This window comes from Sarcophilus harrisii, chromosome 5, assembly GCF_902635505.1.
Source record: "Sarcophilus harrisii chromosome 5, mSarHar1.11, whole genome shotgun sequence".
Classification (NCBI taxonomy): domain Eukaryota; kingdom Metazoa; phylum Chordata; class Mammalia; order Dasyuromorphia; family Dasyuridae; genus Sarcophilus; species Sarcophilus harrisii.
The window spans coordinates 109,757,485-109,780,842 of record NC_045430.1 but is presented as its reverse complement, the minus strand read 5'-3'; the positions used below and the strand labels follow the sequence as shown (position 1 = coordinate 109,780,842).

General features: G+C 43.0%; 1 protein-coding gene across 2 annotated transcripts; it reads right to left on the bottom strand.

Moving 5' to 3' along the window:
* PHC1 (polyhomeotic homolog 1) lies at window positions 1–17,579 on the bottom strand. 2 transcript variants are annotated; one of them, XR_004229523.1, is made up of 16 exons: window positions 17,452–17,579; window positions 15,067–15,225; window positions 14,245–14,355; window positions 13,628–13,705; window positions 12,702–12,851; window positions 11,891–12,046; window positions 7,333–7,825; window positions 5,383–6,155; window positions 4,635–4,782; window positions 4,205–4,416; window positions 3,369–3,483; window positions 3,131–3,239; window positions 2,791–2,941; window positions 2,123–2,354; window positions 1,132–1,317; window positions 830–990 (listed from the first exon to the last, which is right to left on the bottom strand). XR_004229523.1 is itself a non-coding variant. In XM_031938324.1 (15 exons), exons 2-15 carry the CDS (start codon window positions 15,178–15,180, stop codon window positions 836–838), a joined length of 2,997 nt encoding a protein of 998 aa, XP_031794184.1. In that variant the 5' UTR covers window positions 15,181–15,225; window positions 17,452–17,579; the 3' UTR covers window positions 1–835. The 2 variants fall into 2 exon arrangements, 1 of the variants encoding a protein (XP_031794184.1); XM_031938324.1 differs by lacking the exon at window positions 1,132–1,317 and having other exon boundaries at window positions 1–990.
* Window positions 17,580–23,358: the final 5,779 nt, after the last annotated feature.

Below are 23,358 nucleotides of genomic sequence, written 5' to 3'. Positions count from 1 at the left end.
ACCAGTTTTCATCTTTTTACTAAGGAAGGGAAAAAAAAATAGTTATTTTTGTTGTACAAGAAACAGGGTCTGAAACAAGAAACAGGCTTTTTACTCCTGCCCCCAGTAACTCGTATTCCTGGCCTTGTAAAGCTAAGGGACAAAGGAGGTAGAAAGAAAAGAGGGATTGGTGGGTAGAGTAGAAGAAAGCCAACAGATGAATGGGGAAGAAAAGAGAAGAAAAACCACACACGTGTCAGCCACAAACATGCCGGATGTCCCTAGACCAACTCATAAGGTTATGAGCCAACTTTCAAAGAGGATGGTAGCCTTGCCAAGGAGCAGGTGGAGCCTGCGAGGTACTTGGGGGAAAAGGGAGTAGGCCACAGTTAGTGATACAAAGAGAAGTACCATAAACTAGACAATCCTACCCTTATTTCCCTGATGGGGGAAAGCAGCCTCAGATCTTACCAGTTCCACCATGTATGGTCAGGCCCTTGCCATACTGTAGTCCTTCAGGATAACAAGCCCTGGTTGGACTCACTATCCAGGAAAGAGCTGAGTAGCCTTTGCCCTCCAGATCTCTCAGATTTGGGGGGAGTGGTAGGGAAGGGTGGGGTGGTGAGGGAGGAGCCATTTTTTAAAAAATAAACTAGAACTGAAAGTGTCAAAAACTGCTACCATGTGGTAACAGTAGTTCATCAGGGGATGGGTGAACACTCATTTTTCCTGTCTTATCTTCCCCACTGGTAAAACACCTCTCTTCCCCTGCCCAGATCTCTACTGGTCCTCAGCAGATTGCAGCTTGGGCAGCAAGGGAGGGCCCACTTTGAGCTAGTCTATGAGAAGGCTCTATTTAGGTCTCCTTGAGGACATTGATCTTGGCGCAGATCTTGAGGGCTGGGCCCAACTTGATGTTCATGGCACTCATGAGATGTTCTTCTTTGAGTAGTAACAAAGCTTGCCCATCAATCTCCTGGGAGCGGAACTCTTCTGCAATCTCTTGGCATCCTAGAAAAAGGCAAAGAGGGAAGAGTTTTAATTAACGGGAACCAGCCAGGAAAGGAAGAAAAAAGGGTAAAGGAGAGGAAAAGGAAGAACTGGAAGGCAGTGGGGCTATAACCTGGCCTGTCTCCCTTAGGACTGTCCCACCTGTTTCACAGCAGCCTCCAGCATCGTGGCCCCATCTCGTGCCATCCTGCTGCCCTCCTCTCCATCATTTCCATCCCAGGGTGCTCCTTCCATTTTCAGGTTGAGGAGCTTCAGATGCATAGCGACAGTATTTCCTTTGCCCTCACAGTGCCCCAGACAGAACAGTGGCAGGGCGTGATGGGTGAACTGAGGATAAGCAATGGCAAAGCTGGGATGGGACTCACTTATCCTAAGTTCAGTGCTATAATATGGATCTAAGATAGCATGTTCTTGGGATAGAATTGAGAGGAAAATGGGCAATTGGATATAACTGCCTAGAAGACGGAAAACTACAACAAACTATAAAACACAGAACAGCATATTCTATAGGGGTCCAAGTAAAGAATAAGCTTTACATTCGTAACTAAGCACAAAGAATACCTACCTACTCTACTCTGGGGCCCAGAACTCATTACCAGATCAAGTACCGTAGAATTGGATATTCCTTTGGGGCAGGGCAGGAATATCTTAAATCCCCTAAAATCTTGACTTCCTAGTTCTTTTTCTGACTTTAAGAAACCATAATCCCCTTATAGTGAAACAATGATTACTTCCAGTCACTACTTATAAAAAATAAGAAAATTTTCATTTTGTAAGGGAAAGCACAAAAGGCTCATGGTGATTAAAAGTAATAAAGTTGGAAAGCAGACCCTCTAATGAGAATAACAGCCATTAAAGTAGAAGCCCAACAAATTTCAAACAATGGAAAGTGGCTATTGTTTCTGTAACATGGTAGAGTGGCAAGCCAATTTCTGAGAAATTACATGAAGTGCCATAATCCCCCCTCTGAAATCCCAAACTATGCTACCGACAGGATACATAACTAAAGAAACGGCACTTTTTACTATATGTACATTAGTCACAATAAGGGGTATTTTCTAAAACAAAAAAATAAATAAAATGTAGATTATTCTTTTGGGTAATAGGGCGGGGTTTCTCAGTAAGGTCTGACCTTGTAGAGAAGCGATGAACTCATAAACTTCTTCCACGCTCCAGCGGCTGGGATTGCTGGACAGGAAGACCGGGTTGATACCATGCAGTTCTGGAGTTAGGGGCTCTGTGTTGGAATTTGCCAGGTCTCGTTCTCCATGACCAGCCCTCACTGATAAAGGTCCAGGGGAAGTGGGAGATAGCGCTTCATCATAACTAGAGTTATCTGAACCCCGACTAGAATCCTCCTGACCCTGTGCAGGAAGAGAGATAAGGAAGAGGGACTAGTAGAATTAAAAGCAGGACTATGATATGCATCTTCCACATTCTAGGGGCTTTAGAATATTTCTAAGATACACACATTTGAAATAATCTGCAAATGCAAGAGGCAACTCTATTTACAAGCAAATTTCAATTTTACCACATTGTTTTTGGATTTTTCACTTTTCTCCTTTTTTCCCCACAATATACTGACTATGCAAAAATTATATTGAAAGATAACAACTAGAGAACATATAAGGAAAATGAGGGAAGGCAACTATTGACATTTCTCACCCAGACTTAATGCTGGGTTGGAATCATGCTTCAAAACTCCTTGAAATAAGGGACATTTGAAAGTGAAGGATAGAAGGAAACTGTTTCAGGGAGGGTTCTAAATTTTTCTTTCAATGATCTTCTAGCGAGCCTCACCCGGTGTCGCTTGCCCTGGATCTTGGCGCGGGCAATGTCAGAGGAGCTTCGTCTAGGTCCACGCCGGCGCACTCGAGCATAATTAGCTTCTTGGAACTCCTTCATTTTTTTCCGCTTTAGTCGAAACTGATGGCTACAACTTACATTGTACCTATGGGAAGAGATGAGGCACAAGAGCAGGTCAAGACTTTGGGTAGGGCTTCTCAGCTCAAACATCAACCCTACACAAAACAAAGTGAAATTTTAAATGTTGTGAAAGGAAGAGTCAGGAGAGGAGCTAAAAGAGCATCTGGAAAATGGTCCTGGGAAGGGATGGTGAGGGTGAGGGGGCCATGAGTACCTCTTAGCACAAGTCATGGAGCAGAATCTCTTGGAGCCACGGAACTGCTCCTCTGGAGCGTATTTTCCACAGTACTCACACTTCAGCAGATTGGTTTTCTTATCCAGCTCTAAAGAACAGGGAAAGCTCAGGGCCAGGCTATCACCTCTACCACTAGGACACCATTCACATAAGACCCCTTCCAAGCCCACCACCATGAACCTCCTTCTCCAAAAGGGGTCTTCACAATCCTACTCACCTGAAGCTATGCTGTCCCCTACTATGGGGCCACCTGATTGGCTTTCATTCAGTCCTGCAGGAGCTCCTGTCTGTAATGGCTTCTCAGACTCCTTTAAGAGCTGGGAACAGCCCACCTGTAAGTGGCAACGTAACTAGTTAGCTTATTTTCTTTCCTTCTTCCTTTACAATTCTTTTTCAAGGATATTCCTCTGTAAAGTTCTTATAACCTTACAGATTATATATAATCAGTTACAGAATCTGAACCAGAGAAAAATCACTCTCCCAGGAATAGGTGGGACAATCAATCCCAGTTTTTCATAGACCCACTGGAGAGCGCAGATGGACACTCACTCTAGCAACTTACTTCTTTTTCCTGGCCTTTGCCTATGGTACAGTGAAATGTCTGGCCTGGGAGTCAATGGCTCTGCCACTAACTAGCTAAATAAGCTTGTATAGTCCTTTCAACTGCTGGAAACTGTGCTGGTTTATTTGTAAAATCAAAAGGTTAGATTACATGACCTCCAGAAACCCAACCTTAATTTCTTCTTTCACTTTCCCATGTCCATCATGCTTTCTTTCCAACTTATATAGGATCTTATATTGTGAGGCAGCAGGGTGCTTCGATTATTTAGTCCTTTCCATTCATTCTATAGAGGATCAGAGCCCATGCCCAAGGCCAGACAATGGCAGTGCCAGGATTCAAACACAAATCTATGAACTCTACATCCATCCATGGCTAATGAACCCTTTTCCTTATCACTGGGTCACTCATTCTGTTTTGGGGAACAACTATCTTTTGCTTAGAAGAGCAAATTGTAATTCCCAATTCTAAATTACTTGATCCTATTCCCTCACCGGGAAAGGTTCTGCCCCTTCCTGGATGACAAAGCCTTCAATGATGTGGGTGAGAATCTGAGGTTTCACAATGGCCTGTGGGGGCTTCAAGTCACCCATCTGTCGAGACATCATAGCCAGCGTGGGGGGTGGTGCAGATGGGGTAGGGGTTGAGACTGCTAGGTCACTGCTAGGAGTGTTAGGGACCATGCTGACCACTGGTTCAGCTTTCTCTAGAAAACAAAAAAACACGTAAGCAGTAGATACAAGAATAGGCTCCTCCGATTTGGTCTGCCATGATGGTGAATGGAATGGATCATCACAACCCACATTAGGGGTTTTGAGATCTTCCCATTTATCCAGCCCAATTTGGGTACACGACTGCACTAGAGTTGTCTTTTGGCTCTTTAGTGAACTCCAGAAATTGCTAGGAATCCCACTGCCATCTCACCTGCAAGGCTGCCCTTTTCTTCCATGGTTTTGGGACTCTCTACAATTGGTGATGACTTGGCAGGAAGCATAGTGTTTATAGTGGAGACTTCCTCTCTATCTTCCTCAGATTCAGCTTTTCGCTTAACAGCTAGAGTCTGGGGTTTGCCCTTTATATTGGGGAAATGAGAAAGAAAATAGCAAAGAACCCAAGGATGAAGGACAATATAGGATGATGATCACTCCCATTCATTCAGCAGCTCTAAATTCTTTTTTGTTTTTTGCTTCTTTTGCTGAGACAATTAGGATTAAGTGACTTGCCCAAAGTCACACAACCAGGAAGTGTTAAGTGTCTGAGGTCAGATGTGAACTCAAGCCCTCCTGACTTCAGGGCTAGTGCTCTATGCACAGTGCCACCTAACTGCCCCAGCTCTAAATTCTTTAATAAAATTTCTTTCTGGGTCCTCCCCTTTGTTCCCAGGCCAGGCGTTTCTGAGACTTAACCTAGGAGCAGAGGTCTGCCACATGTTGGTTTGTCCCCATACTCCTGTCTACCTTAGACAGGGTTTAAACAGAATTGCCACTTAAAAAACTGAATACTAGTGATGAGGAGTTTAAACACTGCTTACATTATTAGAGTCCTTCTACCATCAGGACCAGAAAAGCAATTTTCATGTTTGAACCACTCTTTGGCTAACAAGGGGAAGTACCCCCGCTGTGACCCAGGCCCTCCCTTACCAACTTCCCTTTCATTTTCAGGTGTCACTCACCGGCAGCTGGACAGACTGCATATAGAAGGCAGCAGGAACCTGGGCCACAACAGGTGAGGCAGCGGCTCCTCCCTTTACCACATGTGCTGTCCCCTGCAGAGGGGTCAAGCTGACCCCAGAGGCTAATGTTGGGGGGACATCTTGCAGGGTTCCAGTAGCCTGGGAGGGGGGGGAAGTCACATGGGGCTGGCCCACTCCTTGCACTGAGCCTGGCAGTCCTCGAGAAGTTGGCACAGCAGCCGCCAGCTGTGCTAATCCTAAAGCCTGCGCCTGAGCTGAACCCGGCTGCCTGCTTCCCACCACCTGGACAGGAATATGTGGTGGCGGCTGCTGGGTAGCAGACATCTTGGTAGCCCCTAACTGAGGGGGCTTAATGGATGCCATTGGCAGCTTGGACTGAATGGGCAGGGGTGGTTTAGGGGCAGAGTCAGGAGGGAGGGCAAGGGCCTGGGATTGGAGCATGGGCTGCACAACCAGGGTCTGAGCCTGCTGAGACTGTGGAGGCGGGGCTTGCTGGGAGGGGGGGACTTGTGCCGGAGGGGCGGTGAGAGTTGGGGCTTGCTGCTGCTGCTGCTGCTGCTGCTGCTGCTGCTGTTGCTGCTGCTGGGCTAGCTGGAGATGGGTAGCTGTGTGGAGCAACTGGGACTGCCGGTGCTGAAACTGTTGCTGGTGGTGGATGGCAATCTGCTGCTGGATTACGACTTGCTTCTGCTGTAGGTGGATCTGCTGCTGTTGCTGGATCAGTGAGTGGGGCTGGATCTGGGTGTAGGTTGCTAGAGGAATGAGGCCAAGGTGGGCAAGGGAACAGGGAAAGAATAAGATCTGATCAAACTAAAGCGTTCCTCCCCCATTTCTAAACTTTGAGGTCATATAATCAAAAGAATCCTAAACTGAAATGGATTTTCTGATGTCACCTTATCCATACTTTTGCTTCAAGTTAGGTATGATCAAATTTGCCTATTTCTAAAAATCAGTGGAAAGGGGATTGGATTTTGCAGAAAATTACAAAGAAGTGGTACTAAAAGTCGTTTTTTGTAACAACTACAATCTACTCCATCCTCTCTTAGTGCTTTATCTACAACAGATTATTTGTGGTAATATATAGGCTTCCTTTCACCCCTCCCTCTTGAGGCTCAGGACACCTACGCAGGGGATTAGGAATAAACAATAAAAAGGGTATTGAAAAGTAAGTGCATGTAGCTGGGTCTCTTCATCTACCTACATTCCAAAAAATTCTCTTTATTTTTATTTTTTGGTTTTAGTACTATCATTTCCTTTTCTTGCATTCTGTTAATACTATTTAATTATCAAGATCTGGCAATGTTAGAATATAGATTTTTCTTATGCTAATTCAACAACTGCTATTAACCCATATCTCCTAAAATCTCCAGAATGTAAACTTTTCAATTGCTTTAAAAGGCAAGAAAGTTGAGGTTCCCCCTTGAGGAAACCAAAGTCCAAGGAGCATCAAGAGGGCAGGCCTAATCATGTCCCAACTACAATTTTTTCTCTTCTCAGATAGTGAGTAATCCTGAATCTAGCAGATGGACATATTGAGCAAAGACTTGGTCTATTTGAACTCAATGCTTGGCCCATAGTTGGGACAACTTTCTGTTCCTAAGTCTCTGAGAGGGAACACAGTGGCAGCGGGAAGGCAATGGAAGATTTCAGAGTAAAGCAACCAGAACTGAGCAGCTTAGAAGCTGGCTGGTGCTTGGTGTAGAGTTCCAATTAGTATGCATTATTTTTCTTAATAGCACTAGCATGACATAAGATGAATGAGAATTCATTTTCTTTTCTCATGTTATTATAGAAGGGTTAATCAAGAGTAGTCTGATAAATCTTTTGAACAAAATGGAAATAAAGTAGCCAGTCCTCTTCTACTTTCCAAGAAAAAAAACCACAGGTCTCTGGTGAATAAAGATACCCTGCGGAGCCAAGATAGCTCACCTGAGCTGATAAGGGTCTGGCTGGGAGCAGGTGTAGCTGTCCGGGTCAGGTTCATGCCCACACTCTGCTGTCCACTGCTCTCTACCTCTGCCTTCTTGGCTGCTGCATTTTCTGCCTCTGTCTGGCTGCCCTGGCTCACTGTCACTGCCTGGGCTGCAGGCAAAGGCTGCACCACCCCAGTGCCTTTCCTGGAGCAGCTCCCACCTCCACCCATCCCTGAAGAGGCCACCTGACCCAGGCCCCCAGATGCCTGGCCACCCCCCGGCCCCACAGATCCTGGGATGCCATTCCCACTGCTCCCACCAGCTTGACTGAGGTTGAGGGACTGGCCTGCCCCGCCAGAGGAAGCTTGAGTCATAGCTAAAGGCTGGCCAGTGGCTTGGGGAAGGCCTGTGGTAGGAGAAGCTCCAGGGGGCATGGCCTTTTGAGCAGAGCCCTGCATTTGGGGACCCTGGGCTGAAGACTGTTGGCTCCTCACTGCCAAGTTCTGCACCTGAAAAACATGAAGTGAAAATGCAGATTGGGAGAAAAGGAGGGAGTTGGAAGAGACTCATTAGTCACTTCAGTCCCACCCCTCAGCTACTAGTATCTGCTTTAAGACATCCAAGGAGGAGCAGCTAGGTGGCGCAGTACAGAGAGCCCTGGTATTGGGAGGACCTGAATTCAAATTCAGCCTCAGACAATGATTGAGTGACCCTAGACAAGTCACTCCACTTCATTAACTCTCTGCCATCTTCCCCGGCCTCACCCCCAAAAAAAGACCTCCAAAGGGCTGGGGGTCAAGAAAGATCCACTACTTCTCAAGCCAAACTATTGTACTTTTGGACAGCAATTAGTATTAGGAAATTTTCCCCAACCTCAAATAAACCTAAATATGCTTCTTTTCAACTTCCATCAAATGCTTCTGGTTTCTGGTCTCTGGAGCTAAACTGAATCAATCTAACCTCTCCTTGATATTAAAAGAATTCAAATACTTTAAAACTAGTTGTAATGTCTTTTCTCTAGGCCAAACAGGCCCATTCCCTTCAACCAATCCTAATATCACGAACTCAAGGACTTTCACCATTCTGGTTGCCTTCCTCTGAGTTCTTGCCAGCTTTTCAATGACCTTAAACTCTGGTGTCCAAGTCTGAACACAGCTCTCTAGCTGAAATCTAACAATGGAAAAATCAATTGGTACATCTTCACTTCCATACTGCTGGAAGCTAGATCTAGCTAGAAGCTAATTCAGTTTAAGATTATATGAGTTATGAGCTTTTGGGGAACTGCCATATATCACATTAATGACTCATTGAATTTGCAGTCTACCAAGTATTGCAATTATTTTTCAGAATTGCTGTTTTCAGAATAATTACTAATTATGTCTCTTTTCTAGGTACACAAATGAAAGGTTTAACATTTATTCATTTTGAGTTTTTAACCTACTAGATTCATCTCAATGCTCTTGCTTGTCAAGACATTATTCAGTATGTTAGCTTTTATGTCACTTGCAAATTTTTACTATCTATGCCTTTTGAAGTCATTGAATGGTACAAGGGCTAGGGACAGATCTCTGTTATATTTCACCTCTTGCTGCAATGAAACTGAACTGTTAACTACTTTTTAAATCCAACCAGTTCTGATTCCACAATTATATTACTACTAAATCCTTATTTATCCATCTTCTTAAGGAATCTCTGGTGTTGATATGAAAGGGAAAAGCTTTCATTACACCATAACCTCAGAACACATCAGAAGCATTTCATTGTCCCAGATTAGAAATTTTAAGATAATAGACACAAAGCATAGCAGTTAGAAAGGACTCTCCAGAAATCATCTAGTCCATGAATGAACAGTTATGGCCTCTACAATACCTTCCACAAGGGGCCTACTTGAAGACTTCCAATGACAGGGACAAGATAGCTCTAATCTTTTTTCTGACCTCCAATCTCTTCTCAACTGCTTATTGTACATCCCAAATTGGAACATTCCATAAGCACCTTTAAAATACAGAAACTCATTATCTCTTCTCCCAAACCATCCTGACTTTGCAATGTTTTTATTATTCCAAAGGGCACCACTTTTCTCCCAGATACCCAGGTCCACAACCTTGTTCTTCTCCATAGCTCACTGATCCTTCCCATATATATGCACTATTATCAAATCTCTTCCCTCCACTCAGACAGTCACCACCCTAGTACCTTATTCAGCTCACATTTGCTGGATAAACTCTCTCCCCTCTAAACCCCACTCCACTCTAGTCTGCTTCCAATGTGATCTTCCTACAATCTGATCATGTCCCTTTCCTTAATCAAACTCTAGTGGCTCCCTACTACCTTTTGATCCTTCTGGATCAAATACAAAATCTTATTTTAAAGCCTTTCAGTCCTTTGATTGCCTTTCCAGTGCTCATACATTTTACTCTTCCACACCTTCCACAACCCAGTGATACTGAACTTTTCTCATAATTTCTCTATTTCTCATACATGTACTCTGGCTTTCCCACCTCATGCCTGATGTGCTCTTTTCTCATCTCTGCCTCTGTACTTCCCCTGTTTCCTTTAAGATTCAGCTGCTCCTAGAAGTGCCAGCCCAGAAGTCAAGAAGACAAGTTCAAATCTGACTTGAGACACTTACTAGCTGGGTGACACTGGGCAAGTCACTTAACCCTATCTGCCTCCAAGACAAAAAAAAAAAAAAAAAAAAAAAAATCAACCACTACTGCTTCTTCTCTAAGATTATGTCCCATTTATATTGCAAGTATCTTTCCCTGCTTTGATTGTATGGATTATTGCTCTCTCCTTTAGAATGTGATCTTGAAGGCATAGGATAGTGTTTTTACTTTATCTGTATCTCCAGACCTTAGTAGACTGGTATGACAAAGAGTTTTTCCTATGAGCCAAAATCTGCCTCCCTAAAATCTCTGCCTACTGCTCTTCCCTCTGGGGTTAATCTCTCCTCTATATGACAAGACCCTTCTCCCTATATTGAAAATTAGAAAACGCTATGGTTTCTTGCTTCAAAACAGTACTGATTTGCTGCTTCCTCATTTTCAAGTTACCTCACTAATCCAGGTTTTCATCACCCTATACCTGGATTACTCTAAAAGAATCCTCACTAGTCTTTCTACCTCCATTCTTATGCTCTAATTCTTCCTGCTTAGTCCTGCTGTCAAGACTCATCTTCCTAAAATCATTTCAGCTGCTATTCCCCTATTTAATGATCTATTTCCTCCCTGTTGACTATTGAATCAAGTAGAAACTCCTCAGAGTTTCTCAACTCAAAAAATTCAAAATAAAACACTTTTCCCTCCTGTAGGTCCATCCAATTCCCCAAATTTCCCATTTCTGTCAAGAGCATGGTTATGCTAGTTATGCAATTCAGTCTTGGTATCAATCCTTGACTCCTCATGTCTACCTGTTGTACACATTCATGTGTCAAATCTTTGTATTTCTACTCCACATCTTGCAATTCATCTCCTCTCCATTCACATGGCAGCCCTCTTAGTCCAGATCCTCATCAGTTCTTGCCTTTACTATTGTAACAATAGAGATAATGACTTCTGATTTATCTCTCTGCCTCAAGATTCTTCTCCTAGCCACTCTCCACAGGGCAGTAATCTTTCCAAATGCAGATCTGACCATATCACACTCCCATCCAATAAACTCCAGTATCACCCTCGTATCTCTAGGATCAAATATAAACTCTTCTGTTTAGCAGTTCTTTACAACCTCTCCCAATTCTATTTTTCCAGACCTATTAATGCATTCTCCTCTACACAGCCCACAGTCCAGCCAAATTGGCCTTCCTGCTGTTTGTCACATAATACTCTAGTTCCTGTCTCTAATGTCTGGAATGCGTTTCCTCCTAATGTCTGCTTCTTGGAATCTTTGATTTTCTTTAAGAAAATGACAAGTGCCAGCTCCTGTAAGATCTTTCTTGATGACCCTTACAGATATTAATTTCCCTTCCTCTGCCAGGTTAAAGAGACAAAAACTATTCTCAAGGAGTAGACTATTCTGTTTTCTAACAAGAGTCAAGATATATACATATGCACATACACAAAACACACAGAAAATCCTTAATTCTCCTAATAACTTTGGATAGCTGTAATATATACGGGGAAACTAAGGTCAATAGCAGTTAAGTGACTTGCTGAGGGACACAGAGCTACTAAGTGCCCAATGTTGGATTTGAACTTATCTTCTTGATCCAGACTCCACCTCTATACACTAAGACATCTAAATGTCCCTCTTTGAATGTGGAAATCTAGCCAATTCAGTCTAATGGCAAAGGCTTTCTGTTCTTCTATATAAAATAAGAATAAGGAGATGAGCTATTTAAATCTGTTTTAGGGTCTTAATAGGAGACATAAGTACTTTACAAATATGTGTGTTCTATGCATATGTGTATGTTTTCATTCTTGTTAGAAGAGAGAATACTGTATTCCTTGAGGGTGGAGAATACTTCACTTTTTGTCTCTTTATCCCCAGCTCCTAGCAGAACCCCGGAAAAAGGAAGGTGCTTAATAAATGCTTGTTGAGATTGACTCTCCTCAGGTGAAGGAGTCATTACTGACCTGATCTGTATCTGTGTGGACTCCAGGCGACTGAGCAGATGGTACTTCCTGCTGGACAGCAGCCACAGCCCCATTAGGCATAAGGATGAGCTGGGATGCCAGGGGCACATTCCGGCCCAGGGTCCGGTTCACCTGTAACAGGTTACCCAGCTGTGGCTGGCAGAGACAGTAAAAGAACAAGAATGGAGGAGAGAAGAAAAGGAAGAGACAAAAGAGGAAAAAAGAAGCAGGAAAAATGGAGAACATAAGATAAAAGACATAATTGATGGCACAGCTAAGCCTGGCTCTCTCCATATTGGCTCGTTTGTTTTGAATATTTGATTAGTATATATAAAACTGGATTTATATAGCAAGAAACCAGAGCCAGAAATTAATGTATTTAAGAAATGGTCAAAATACCAAAGATTTAAAAATAAGTAAAGTACAACTGCAAAGTAGGCTGAGATATAGCAATCTGCTGGAATTTTCAGAGTCTAAAGTATTGGCTACGCGTTATGGTTTTCTTCTCATATCTACATTTTAACACTGAGTATATTATAAACAAGAAATCATTAACAGAACTTTAACAAAGAGCTGATCCTTTAGCCCTGATTCAGCTTCTTCGATTTTGAAATCCCAAAGCACTCTGTTGTCTGCCTAAGAACTGTCAAGATCAGTAATCACTCCTAGGGTAAGCTGAGGCAAGGAAAACAGCTTGACTCAAGACATCTGGGAGACCAAGATCAAAGGAAATGACAATGGTTACCAGGTTTGGCCCAAGTTCTTGCCAGATGACATCCTGCAGGGATGATAGTTATAGATAGTGGCTTACCCGAAGATACATCTGAGCCTGGGACTGGTTGAGGGGTGGAGAGGTGGTATTACCCAGGAGCACAGACTGGGTAAGGGTGGTAGCACTGGGGGAGCTCACGCTCTGGGAACGGCTGATGAGCTGAGCAGCAGAGGTGGTAGCCAGATTGATCTGTGTGATAGAAAAAAAAAAAAAACAAGACCTATGAGTAATTGGGAAGATTTAAAAGTGACAGAAAACCCTTGAATGTTTCCCCTCCAGCAAATCGAGCATTTCAGTCAAGAGGAGAATATCTTCCCCCAATGCACACACTCCCTCAGGCAGGGTCAAAGGAAAGGAGCATCACAACTCCTTGTTTAAGGTTTAGGAGGCACTTATTTGATATCACTTATTAATCCTGCACCTGGGATTGTCAGTCACAGAAGCATAGGATAGTAGCCTTTTCACATAGGGCTACATGGCTGAGTGCTGGACACTTCCAGAAAGTTATCTCCCCCAGTTTTATGTTTTTTCCCATAAATTATGTCTTCTATTCAAACCCTAAAACAGATTCAAATAGCTCATCTCCTCTTTGTTCTTATTTTCTACATAAGAGCAGAAAGTCTTTGCTATTAAGACTAAATTGGTTAGGTTTCCACACTTAAGTAGGGACATCTAGGTGTCTCAGTGGATAGTGATGGAGCCTGGAATAAATACACCATTGGGCACTTAACAGCTCTGTGACCCTGAGCAAGTCAGTTAATTGCTATAGACCTCAGTTTCCCCATATATATAGTAACTACCCAAAGTTATTTTGAGGATTAAGGGACACCTTATTTACAAAGTACTTAGCATAGTGCTGGCCCTTAAGGGTCACTTAATAAATGCTTGTTCCCTTCCTAATTCCTTTACATTCCTCCAACACTGGGAAGGCTATCTCAGCTTCCTTCTTGGGAAGAAGTACTTACTGACGCCTGAGTAGTAGTGGTCTGCTGAGGTGTGCTGGTGCTTGGGGAGCTGGCTTGCCGGCTGGCTGCAATGGTAGCCTGTGTATAATAAAAGAGAGGAGAGAGAGCACAGAGACAAGGAAAGACCCTGAGTCTTCCAATAACATGTAACACACACACACATACAAAAAATCCCTGGTAAGGACAAAGAGGTTTTACTATAGAGTAGGGAGACAAGGTATTTCACCTTTTGTTTTGGTTGTTGCAGAGCAGTTTTACAATTGCAACTACAATAACCTTCTAATGCCTCCATGGGACATACAAGAGGTCAAAATTTTTATTCCCATATATTAGATAAGCAAATTTTAGGATCAGAAGATCCTCTTGTAGGATTATATCATGAGTCAGTCCTGAGGTGAGACCTTAGAAATTTTAACTCGGGTTGGCTCTCCACTGGACCTTAGAGACTCTAGCAAAATGTCAAAGGACTCCCCCTCCCCCAAAGGAGGACAAGAGGCAGAGGAGAGACTCTATCCCCAACCCTACTTGAAGTTTATGCAGTGCTCCCCGAGGGTCCCCCGACCCACCTGTGGTGCCTGTCCCCTCCCTCTTGGGCCAGCTGGCTGCTGACCTCTCACCTGCTGGACGGCAGCCAGGCTGTGCAGCTGGGCATTGCTGAGCTGCTGCTGAAGCATGAACTGGTGGAAATACTGGGCTGCATTAGGCTGTCTCTGTAATGCCTGCAAGGCCTAAAAGAAACAAGAGAAAGAGAGAAAAAGTTATTCAAAATGGGGAACTGCTGACTCCTAACCTACTTGCACTGCTGTGAGCCAGTTTAAAAAAGAAAGGCTAGGTAGAGGTAGAAGCCAGGGATAGACACAACAGCACTCTGATTTTGTCCTTGAAGAATTGAGTAACTATTACATTTAGAGCAATATTCTATTTGAAGCAATAGGTACAAGCTGTACCAAGCTATCCAAGTTAGTGAGTGGAAAAGGAGAACAGTGAAAACTCATATAAATCCATAGTTTTCCAAGTGGGATTTCTGGCTAAATGTTCTAGAAAGTAAAAGGGGAAATTCAGAGGGGAAATAAAACAGTAGGTAAAGGCAGAGGGAGAAAGAGATTAAAAACCAAAACCATGGTTTCTAGGGAGGCAAAGTAACATCAAATGAGGGGAAAAAAGATAATAGTAATGGATATTTATGGAAGTTTGCAAAGGGCTTTACTTGCATCATCTCATCAACCAGAGACAATTTACTTCCTTATGATTCCTTATATTCTGCTTGTCCAAATCTTTTTGGAAGCATAGAAAGGATAGAATTCTGAAACCAAAAGATCTCATTAGTTTACCTTCATTTCGCAAATAAAGAAGCTGAGGAAATGGACCACCTATCTGTCTTTCTATGCTCTTGTCTATCCCACAAATCATAGCCCCTCATTCTCAGAATCCCTTCTTACCTGCACAGCCTGTCGCTCATATAGTGACATTTGAGCTATCTGGGGGCGAGTGCTACCCCCTGAGCTGGAGCTCCCATTGGTGGAGTTGGAGTTTTGTTCACTCTCAGTTTCCATTACAGCAGTCCAGGAGCCCCAAAACTAATGCTCGGAAAGTGAGACCTGGATGGAAGCAAAACTAGTCAAATCATAACACAATCCAAAAATAGCTTTTCCCCTTATTATTCTAGGTCAAGGAAAAAAAAAATAATCTTCCTTTTGTAGAATGTCATTTTCTACACTTTTTGATCTCCCATAACTCTACCATTCATGACTCCCCACTCTATTCAAGACATTACATATGCTCTCCTCCACCCTAAACCCCTATAATCTTTTGAAGTTATATATCTCCAATATAATGTCATTCACCAAAGTTGTCAATAAAAAAAAGGGAATCGATGATCTTTGGTAAAGAAATTTATAGCAACAATAATACTTCAAGGAAGGTAAAATTAAAAAAAAAATTTTTTTTTTTTAAATCTTCCGTTAACTTTTAATCTTAACAATTCCTTGAGATGTCAGGGCAAATATTTTTATTTTACAAATGCAGAAAGTAGGACACAGAAAGGTTAAATTACTAGTGCTAAAGCTGATGATCTAAGTTAATGAGAGAATCAGAGTTTGAACTCTTGCTTCTCTTTAGCTCTGGTTTTAGTTTGGTCATGTCACTTGCCTTTTATTCATGCCTCAGTTCCTCCACTTTAAAAAGGCTTTCTAACAATGAGGTGTAAGAATTTCACATATCCATGTAAGATTAAAATTACCCCAAAATCAGAAATTTCAAGAGGGAATATGGTTTGATATTTTAACTTTTTATTTTAAACATCCTCCCATTAATATACAAAATCTCTTTAAAAATACTGGGCAGAAAACATAAAAGTCAGGTAAACGTCTTTGGAGTATAAAGAGCCCTTAAAGATCATCTAGTTCAAGCCCTTCACTTAAAGAGATTGGAGAAAACAAGTTCAGGAGGTGAAGGGGCTCACTCTGAAACACAAGGCGAGTTAATGGAAATCCAAAATTGTCTTTACTGAAGCCTATGCAAGTCTCAAGCTCTTTCATAAACAGATTTCCAGATATTGCTAGGGATCAGCTAAAAAGACCGGAGAAAAGATTATGAATGTACTCACAAAACCATCCTGAAAGAACTTTGTCTACTGTTCTTTTCTACTTTTTTCCTTAAATCAATTAATAGAATAGAGGCTATCTACAACTACCTATGATTCCCTCCCCCTTCCCCCCAGCCTCATCAGCACCACAGTCTCCCTAGGATGGGTGGGAGAAATCGGTAATCCACTTCTTTGTGGACTTAGTAAGAAATGTCAGGTCAGCAGAGTATCATCATTTGGCTCAGAAATGAAACACATCGAATCAGATTTTCTGTTGAAGCTTGTCAATGACAAGTCTTAGGACCATAGCCGTAAGAAACTAAATAAAAATCCAAAGTACCGGACCGTGACAACAATTTTGCAGAAATTCTTCTCTTTATTTGCAATACTTATCCTTCCCAACATTATCTGACACAATCATAACTGCCGAGAACTAAGCACATCCACAGTTAAATCTGGGAGCAGGATAAATCAAATGGCAAAAAAGCTTGCTCTCCGGCCAGTGCTGCTCTGCCGGGATCTGACTTCCTTCTATCTCACAGCTGAGATCCTAAGGCACCCAGGAAAGAGACCCAGGGATCCTATTAATAATTGCTGAAAAAGACAGATCCTTTTTACAGCTCCAGGTTGCGGGAGAAACTGGCACCGAGAGGGCCTCCAAGGTTTCGAAGACCCCCCCGGATTCTGGAAGCCAGTTCAGAAGTTTATTCCTCCGTAGGTCGAGTAGTAATACTACTAAAGACAGAAAATGGGGAGGGGGGGTAAGGATGAACTAGGCTAAGTTCTAAGTGGAATTGCCCAGGGCAGAAGCTTGCGGAGGAGGGCAGACGGGCGTCAGCGGGAAGGGGCAGGGACACTTGTCAAGATAAGGGAAGGGAAAGAAAGCAGGGGGCGCGCGGGGCAGAATGCCCGGGGTGCTCAGGAGAAGGGGGGTGGCCTCGGGAGGACAGGCGCCGGGTTGGGGGAGAGCGGTGGGCGCGGGGAGCCGGCGACGAGGGCAAGAGCCCAGCCGCGGGCAGGGAATGCCCAGAGAGCCAAGCCTCCGGGCGGCAGGAGCCACAAAGTTGGAGGCAGAAAATGAATGGGAGCAGAGGGAGCTGGGGGAAGGAGGAGGAAGGAGTACGGCCGTCGGCCTGGAGGAGGGACCCGGGAGGCAGACGTCCCCAGGACCGCTCCGGCCACAGCCAGGGGAGGGGGCGACCGAGGCGGGGTGTCCAAGCCCTCTCGGCGGCTGCGTTACCTTAACGCCCGGCTCGGTCCCCGGGGCCTCCCGGGAGGCATCCACCTCAGGTGTCGGGGAATCCCCACTCGCCCGCGCCGGGGGGGGGGGGGCGGGGACGGAGCCCCGGGGCCGAGGCGCGGGCCGGGGGCTCGGGCGGGCCTCGGCTCCGCGGCGGCGGCGGCGGCGGCGAGGGCAGCGGGCTCCGCGCCTCCTCCCTCCCCGGCCCGGAGGGAAGGGGGGCGGGGTGTCCGAGCTACGGTCCCGGCCGCGGAGCACCCGCCTGCCCGCCGGGCTCCTCCTCCTCCGTCTCCTCCTCCTCGGCCGGGGCCGGGCAGCGGGCACAGGCGGCAGCTCCGCTCTGGCCTGCGGGGATCCCTCCAGGGCCCTGTCACTTCCTGCCAAGAGGGGAGGAGGGGGCGGGTGGGCTGGCAGGCTGGGGATGGAGGAGGGGGGGAGGCTGGAGGAGGAGGTGCTTCCGGGGCAGCCCGATCCCTCCACTCCTCTCCCTCTCCTCTCCTCCCTCCCTCCCTCGCTTCCCTCGTTTCCTGCCTGGGCCCGGTTGCCATGGCGACGCAGCTCTCAGGCCTCCCTCGGCCTGGCTGGGCCCCAGTTCCTCCCCCTCCCCCCCAACCTCCTCGACCCTTTTTCAGTGGTGCATCTTGGTTGGAGGGATGAGGGCCCCCTCGAACTGCTGGACTCTAACGGGGGTTCAAAGAGAGAGAGGGGGTGATGGCGGGTGGGCTCGAGCATCTGGGAATGAGGGGGAGAGGGGAGGAGGGGAAGAGAAGGGGGGAATGTGGAGGGTGGGCTCGAGTATCTGGGAATGAAGGAGAGAGAGGGGGAGGGGGAGATGGAGAAAGGGGGATGTGGAGGCTGGTGGGGGTGGACTCTAGCATCTGGGAATGAAACAGGCAGAGGATGTAGGGGGTTGGGGGGGGTGGGCTCGAGCATCTGGGAACGATGGCTAGAAATTAGCTTCTAACTGGCAGAAAGAAAACTGGGCCTTGAAAGATGGTGAAACAGAAAGGAAAGGCACAGGGAAGAAAAAGGTGGGGAGGTGTGGGGGGGAATACTGACCAAAAAAAGGCTGTTGAGTGGGAAACGGGCTCCTCAGTTTCTGTAGAGTTGCAACCAAGAAGACCTGAATGCAAATCCCCTGGCTTTCCACTTAACTGTTGATCTTGCACCCATGCTTAATCTCTCTGACCCTCTGTTTATTCATTTGTAAAAATCGAAACGAAACCAAACCAAACCGAAAAACAGGAGGTTGGACTGACTCTATACCAACAATTCTCTTGTTGGTTCCATATATAAGGTGTCCCCCCAAAATGGTGCAGTTTTAGGCTTTAATAATTTAAAACTATTTAAGATCAGTTTTTAGGAACTAAGAATTATCTGCTTAATTATATAGCAGTTATTCAATTATATATACAATATATAAAATACAATTTCACAATACAACTTTGCATATTCTCACCCACTTCTCCCGGAAGGATAGTACAGAACATTAAATTGTGCCTGCCCACTGAAAACTTACATTCTTCAAAGTTAGGCAGGCACATCATCTTGTTTATGTATTTTATTAATTTTTATAAGAATTTATTTATTGTAGGTCAGTGAGTAGAGAAGATTTGAATTTTAAATTTTGTTTTTGGCAAATACTTGTTTGTATGCCAAAATATGTGTATGGGATTCTGTTCAAATCATTTAACCTCTTAGTATATCCTCTGGTAACTTTCTAACACTATAAATTGTTGGGCTTAATGGGTAAAGAGTTGATGATGAGTTTCCTTCTGGGCATTTCCTATTAACGACAATGAAGTCATTTGTTTTGTTCAAAAAATATTCTAAATATAAATTCCAGTAAGTTTTGGGTAAGGTAAACATTCATTTAAATGTATAAATTCTCTCTATAAATGTATACTTCATAAAATCAACATCAACTCCTTCAGTGGTGGAAATCAAAGAGAGGAAGGACAAAGATCAAAAGAGATAGAACCAAATCTGTCATTGTCAAACATCTGTGAAGAGCTGCTTTTATTATTTCCTCATGCTACTGGTTCATCTTAATAAAACATTTTACAGATGTCAAATCACAGAATTTCAGAGCTAGTAGGACCCCTGTGACCATCTAGGCCAACAATATCTTAAGTAGTCATCCGGTCAGGAGATTTCCACTGAGGGAGAAACTTTCCATTGAGATTTAGATAGGTGTAATTAATTATTAGCAGGCTTGGCTTTACAGTAAGTCTAATTTTTGCTCCTATTTCTACTCTGGGGCCAAATGGAACAAGCTAACCCTGTTTTCCTGAACAGTTGCCCTTCAAATACATGAATCTTCTTAAATTCTTCCCAACTTTTCTACCCACTGCACCATCCTGCTTTTCTTGGAATTCTTATAATAATTAAACAGTATCCATAGAAAAAAGAATGATGTGCATAGCTATCACTGAATGAATAGAAAGTTTTCAATGGCTAGGTACAATACATTCTGGAGAGGTGGATGAAAATATATGGCAAGTTCTTAGTTGTATAAATAAACAAACCCTACCTCTTTCACCACGCTGGTTATCCTCTAGATGCTTTCTAGTGTCAAATCTTTTCCCAGAATTTGGTCTAAGAAAGGCAAACAGAGTTAGGTGCTAGCTGTAGGTTTATTTCTCCTAAAAAGGCGAACGTGTCTACAGGGAAGCACAGATAGAACTGAGCTTGGGGTGGGTTTAGGCAGCACTGGTTATAAAAAAAAAAAATCTGCAAAGTGGGGGGAGGGGATGAAGTAACTACATATTCGTCGGATCAGGTTATCAAGACAGAAATCAAAGGTCAGGGGTGGGGTGGGGGTAATTGAATAGTGGTTTTTATCAGGTCATCCCAGGGCTGGGTTGTTTTTCAAACCAATTCAGACCATTGAATTGACACAATTCTATCTGAGTTGGTTTTCTGGCATGGCAGGGGGAGTTCCGGGTTCACTATACCAATATTGCAAGGAACTTCTGATGCTCCCAGTTTCAGGAATGCTCAGTTTTATATCTTCATAAGCTGGTTCTGATTCCCAGGTCAGTCTGGTTTCTTCTGTATAGCAATGGAGCTTGAGCAAATCTAAGCGATTTGTCATTAACCATTCCATTTTTGTACCAGCTTATCAATGTCCTTCCTAAACTGTGGTGCCCAGCATTAAACACAACATTCCCAATGTATTCTACTAGAAAAGGGTACTGTGATCCTATCACTTCCCTCTTCCTGGAAGCTGAACCTTTTTTTTTTTTTTTTTTTTAAATAGCTTCTTATTTACAAAACATATGCATGGGTAATTTTTCAATGTTGACCCTGCAAAGCCTTTTGAAGCTGAACCTTTCTTAATGCAGCTCAATATAATTTTATTTTTTGGCTTTTCACATTTTTGAGGGATAATGGACTTGGAGTACGCTGAAATCTTCAAGTCCTTTTTAGAAAAGACTGCTATCTTACACCTCTGTAAATTGTACTTAATCAATTTCTAGATTTCTGGAACCCAAGGGTAAGGCTTTATATTCTCATTAAATGGCTTATTTAATTTGGCTCAATGGCCTAATCCTTAAAGATCTTTTTAGGTCTGGATTATCATTTTAACTATTGTCCTCAACTTGGTGTCCTCTGATGATTTGATTCAAATGCCATCAGTGTTTTTGTCCAAGTCACTGGAAAAAGAAAATGTCAAGTTTCACAAGATCCCTGAGGCACTGCTCTGGAAATCTGCTTCCAAGTTGACCTCAAACCAGTAATGACAACTCTTAGCGACAGTCATTCAGTCAGTTCTGAGTCTAATTATACTATTACATAGCCCACATTTCTCCATCTTTTTTCCCTAGAATATCATAAGATACTTTATTATCATTTTGCTAAAGAAATATAAATGTGATCCCTATGTACAAAGGCAGGTAAGGAAAGCAAAACTTTTATTTTACCTGTGTGGTAGGAGTCTTGGTTAGGTTAGTTAGGTTAGGTGCTCTCCACAAGTGAATGTATGTACTTTGGAAAGTTGAAAAACAAAAGTAAGCCCCTACATCTTCTCCTTTGGTCCAGATTCTTTTCATTGTGATATAGGATTCTTAATGAAAAGGAATAATTTAATATTTTATAAGGGTATGACAACTTAAACTTTGTTTTTTTGGCCACCATGTATAGTTTAGTTTATTCCAGGAAAAATCTCCAAATCTAGTTTAGTATACCTCAAGTCTTGTCTCTTTCCCTACTTAACATAATCCATAAGGAAATGTATTCACATTCTTTCTTAGTATATATTTGGTACAAGAAAAAGATAATAAAATCTTTTATTGAGATTCCTCAATTGGTTTTGCTTAGCATAGTTACTTGCAGGTCTGGTAAAAATCCATGACCATATCCAATAACTGTTTCAGCTTTTCTAATGATTGAATATGTTCATACATTTGATTCCCCATAATGCAACAAATTTTTCTAGAAGTCCTTAGCCAGGAAATTTATCTTTTATCTCTCAAATATCACATTCATAGAGTAAAGGAAAATACTCTCTCACTCTGCCTTACCTTTGACTTAAAAGTAGTTCATCAAAGGGAATAATGTTATGACTATTTCAATATTCTCACTGGAATCTTGGGTTAACAACTGAGCCTCATTGTTTCTACCCCCAATTTGCTGATCAGTAATGATAGAAGGAGCTGCCTCTATGTGATTTCCTACACCAAAAAAGTGTCAAGTCTACATAAACAGAAAAGAAAGGAAAGAAAAATAAAGATGCAGCTAAGCTTTTATAAACTTTCAGTTTTAAGGTAACATATTTAAAGGATAGGTATCATTTCATAACATATCTGCGTTAAATTTTTTTAAAAGCCCTAAAAGAGAAAAACTGTCAAGACCCTAAGTAGAAATCAATTATAATCTCTGTCACTACATTAATGTTTTTATAGATTTGTCTTTTCTCTCCTATTACATTGTAAGGTTTCTGAGAACAAAGACCATGTTTTCTATCTTGTTTGAAACTCTCAAAGAAGTTAGTATTGTACTGGGCTTCTTGGGGAACCTTAGTAAATGATGTTAAATGAATCCATTTAATTTGGGTTGAATAAAGAGATTTATAGCTTGTTAATAAGGAGGTGATAATCCCTCCAAACTGTCCTAATGAAACTCCAACTGGAGTATTGTTTTTGGTTCTGGATCCCCAGATTTAAAAAGAAAATTGATAGTTAGCTGGAGAGTATTCAGAGGACATCATGTGAAGATCAGTTGATGGGAACTAGGGATGTTTAACTTGGATAAAGGAAGTCTTGGGGAAACAATGAGAGCTACCTTCAAGTTTTTGAAAGACTCTCATGAAAGAGTACCTAGGTGGCACAGTGGTTAAGACAAAGCACCTGAAATCAGGAAGACCCGAGTTCAAGTTTGACTTCAGACAAAAACTAGCTATATGACCCTGAGCAAATCACTTAGTCATGTTGTCTCAGTTTTCCTCAATTGTAAAATGAGCTGGAGAAAGAAATGGCAAACCACTCCAGTATCTTTGCCAAGAAAATCCCAAATGGGTTTTTTGACTTTCCAAGAGTCAAACAGAACTGAAAAAAATGACCAACATCCTGCCATTTAGGGGAGGGGGTGGGGGGGGTAAGAGGTGAAAAATTGGAACAAGAGGTTTGGCAATTGTTAATGCTGTAAAGTTACCCATGTATATATCCTGTAAATAAAAGGCTATTAAATAAAAAATAAAAAATAAAAAAAAAAAGAAAAGAAAAGAAAAAATGACCAAGTCCTTCTAAGGCCTTAGTAGTTCCCAATCCCTGATCCTTCCTCTACTCCAGGTGCACAATTGACTATTATAGTTCTTCAGGATTTGTCTCAGCTCATTTTATGCTTCATCCAGCTTGGATATCTTCAACAAGCAGTAAACGACAACAGGCTGCCTGCTGCACAGAG

Bases quoted from the DNA above. Each gene is read 5' to 3' on its own strand.
- PHC1 (XM_031938324.1), bottom strand. From the start codon at position 15,180: ATGGAAACTGAGAGTGAACAAAACTCCAACTCCACCAATGGGAGCTCC. The intron at 4,783-5,382 runs GTGAGTGACACC...CCCAATATAAAG, and splicing joins TGCAGTCTGTCCAGCTGCCG to GGCAAACCCCAGACTCTAGC. The intron at 2,942-3,130 runs GTACTCATGGCC...CTCTTCCCATAG, and splicing joins TCCATGACTTGTGCTAAGAG to GTACAATGTAAGTTGTAGCC.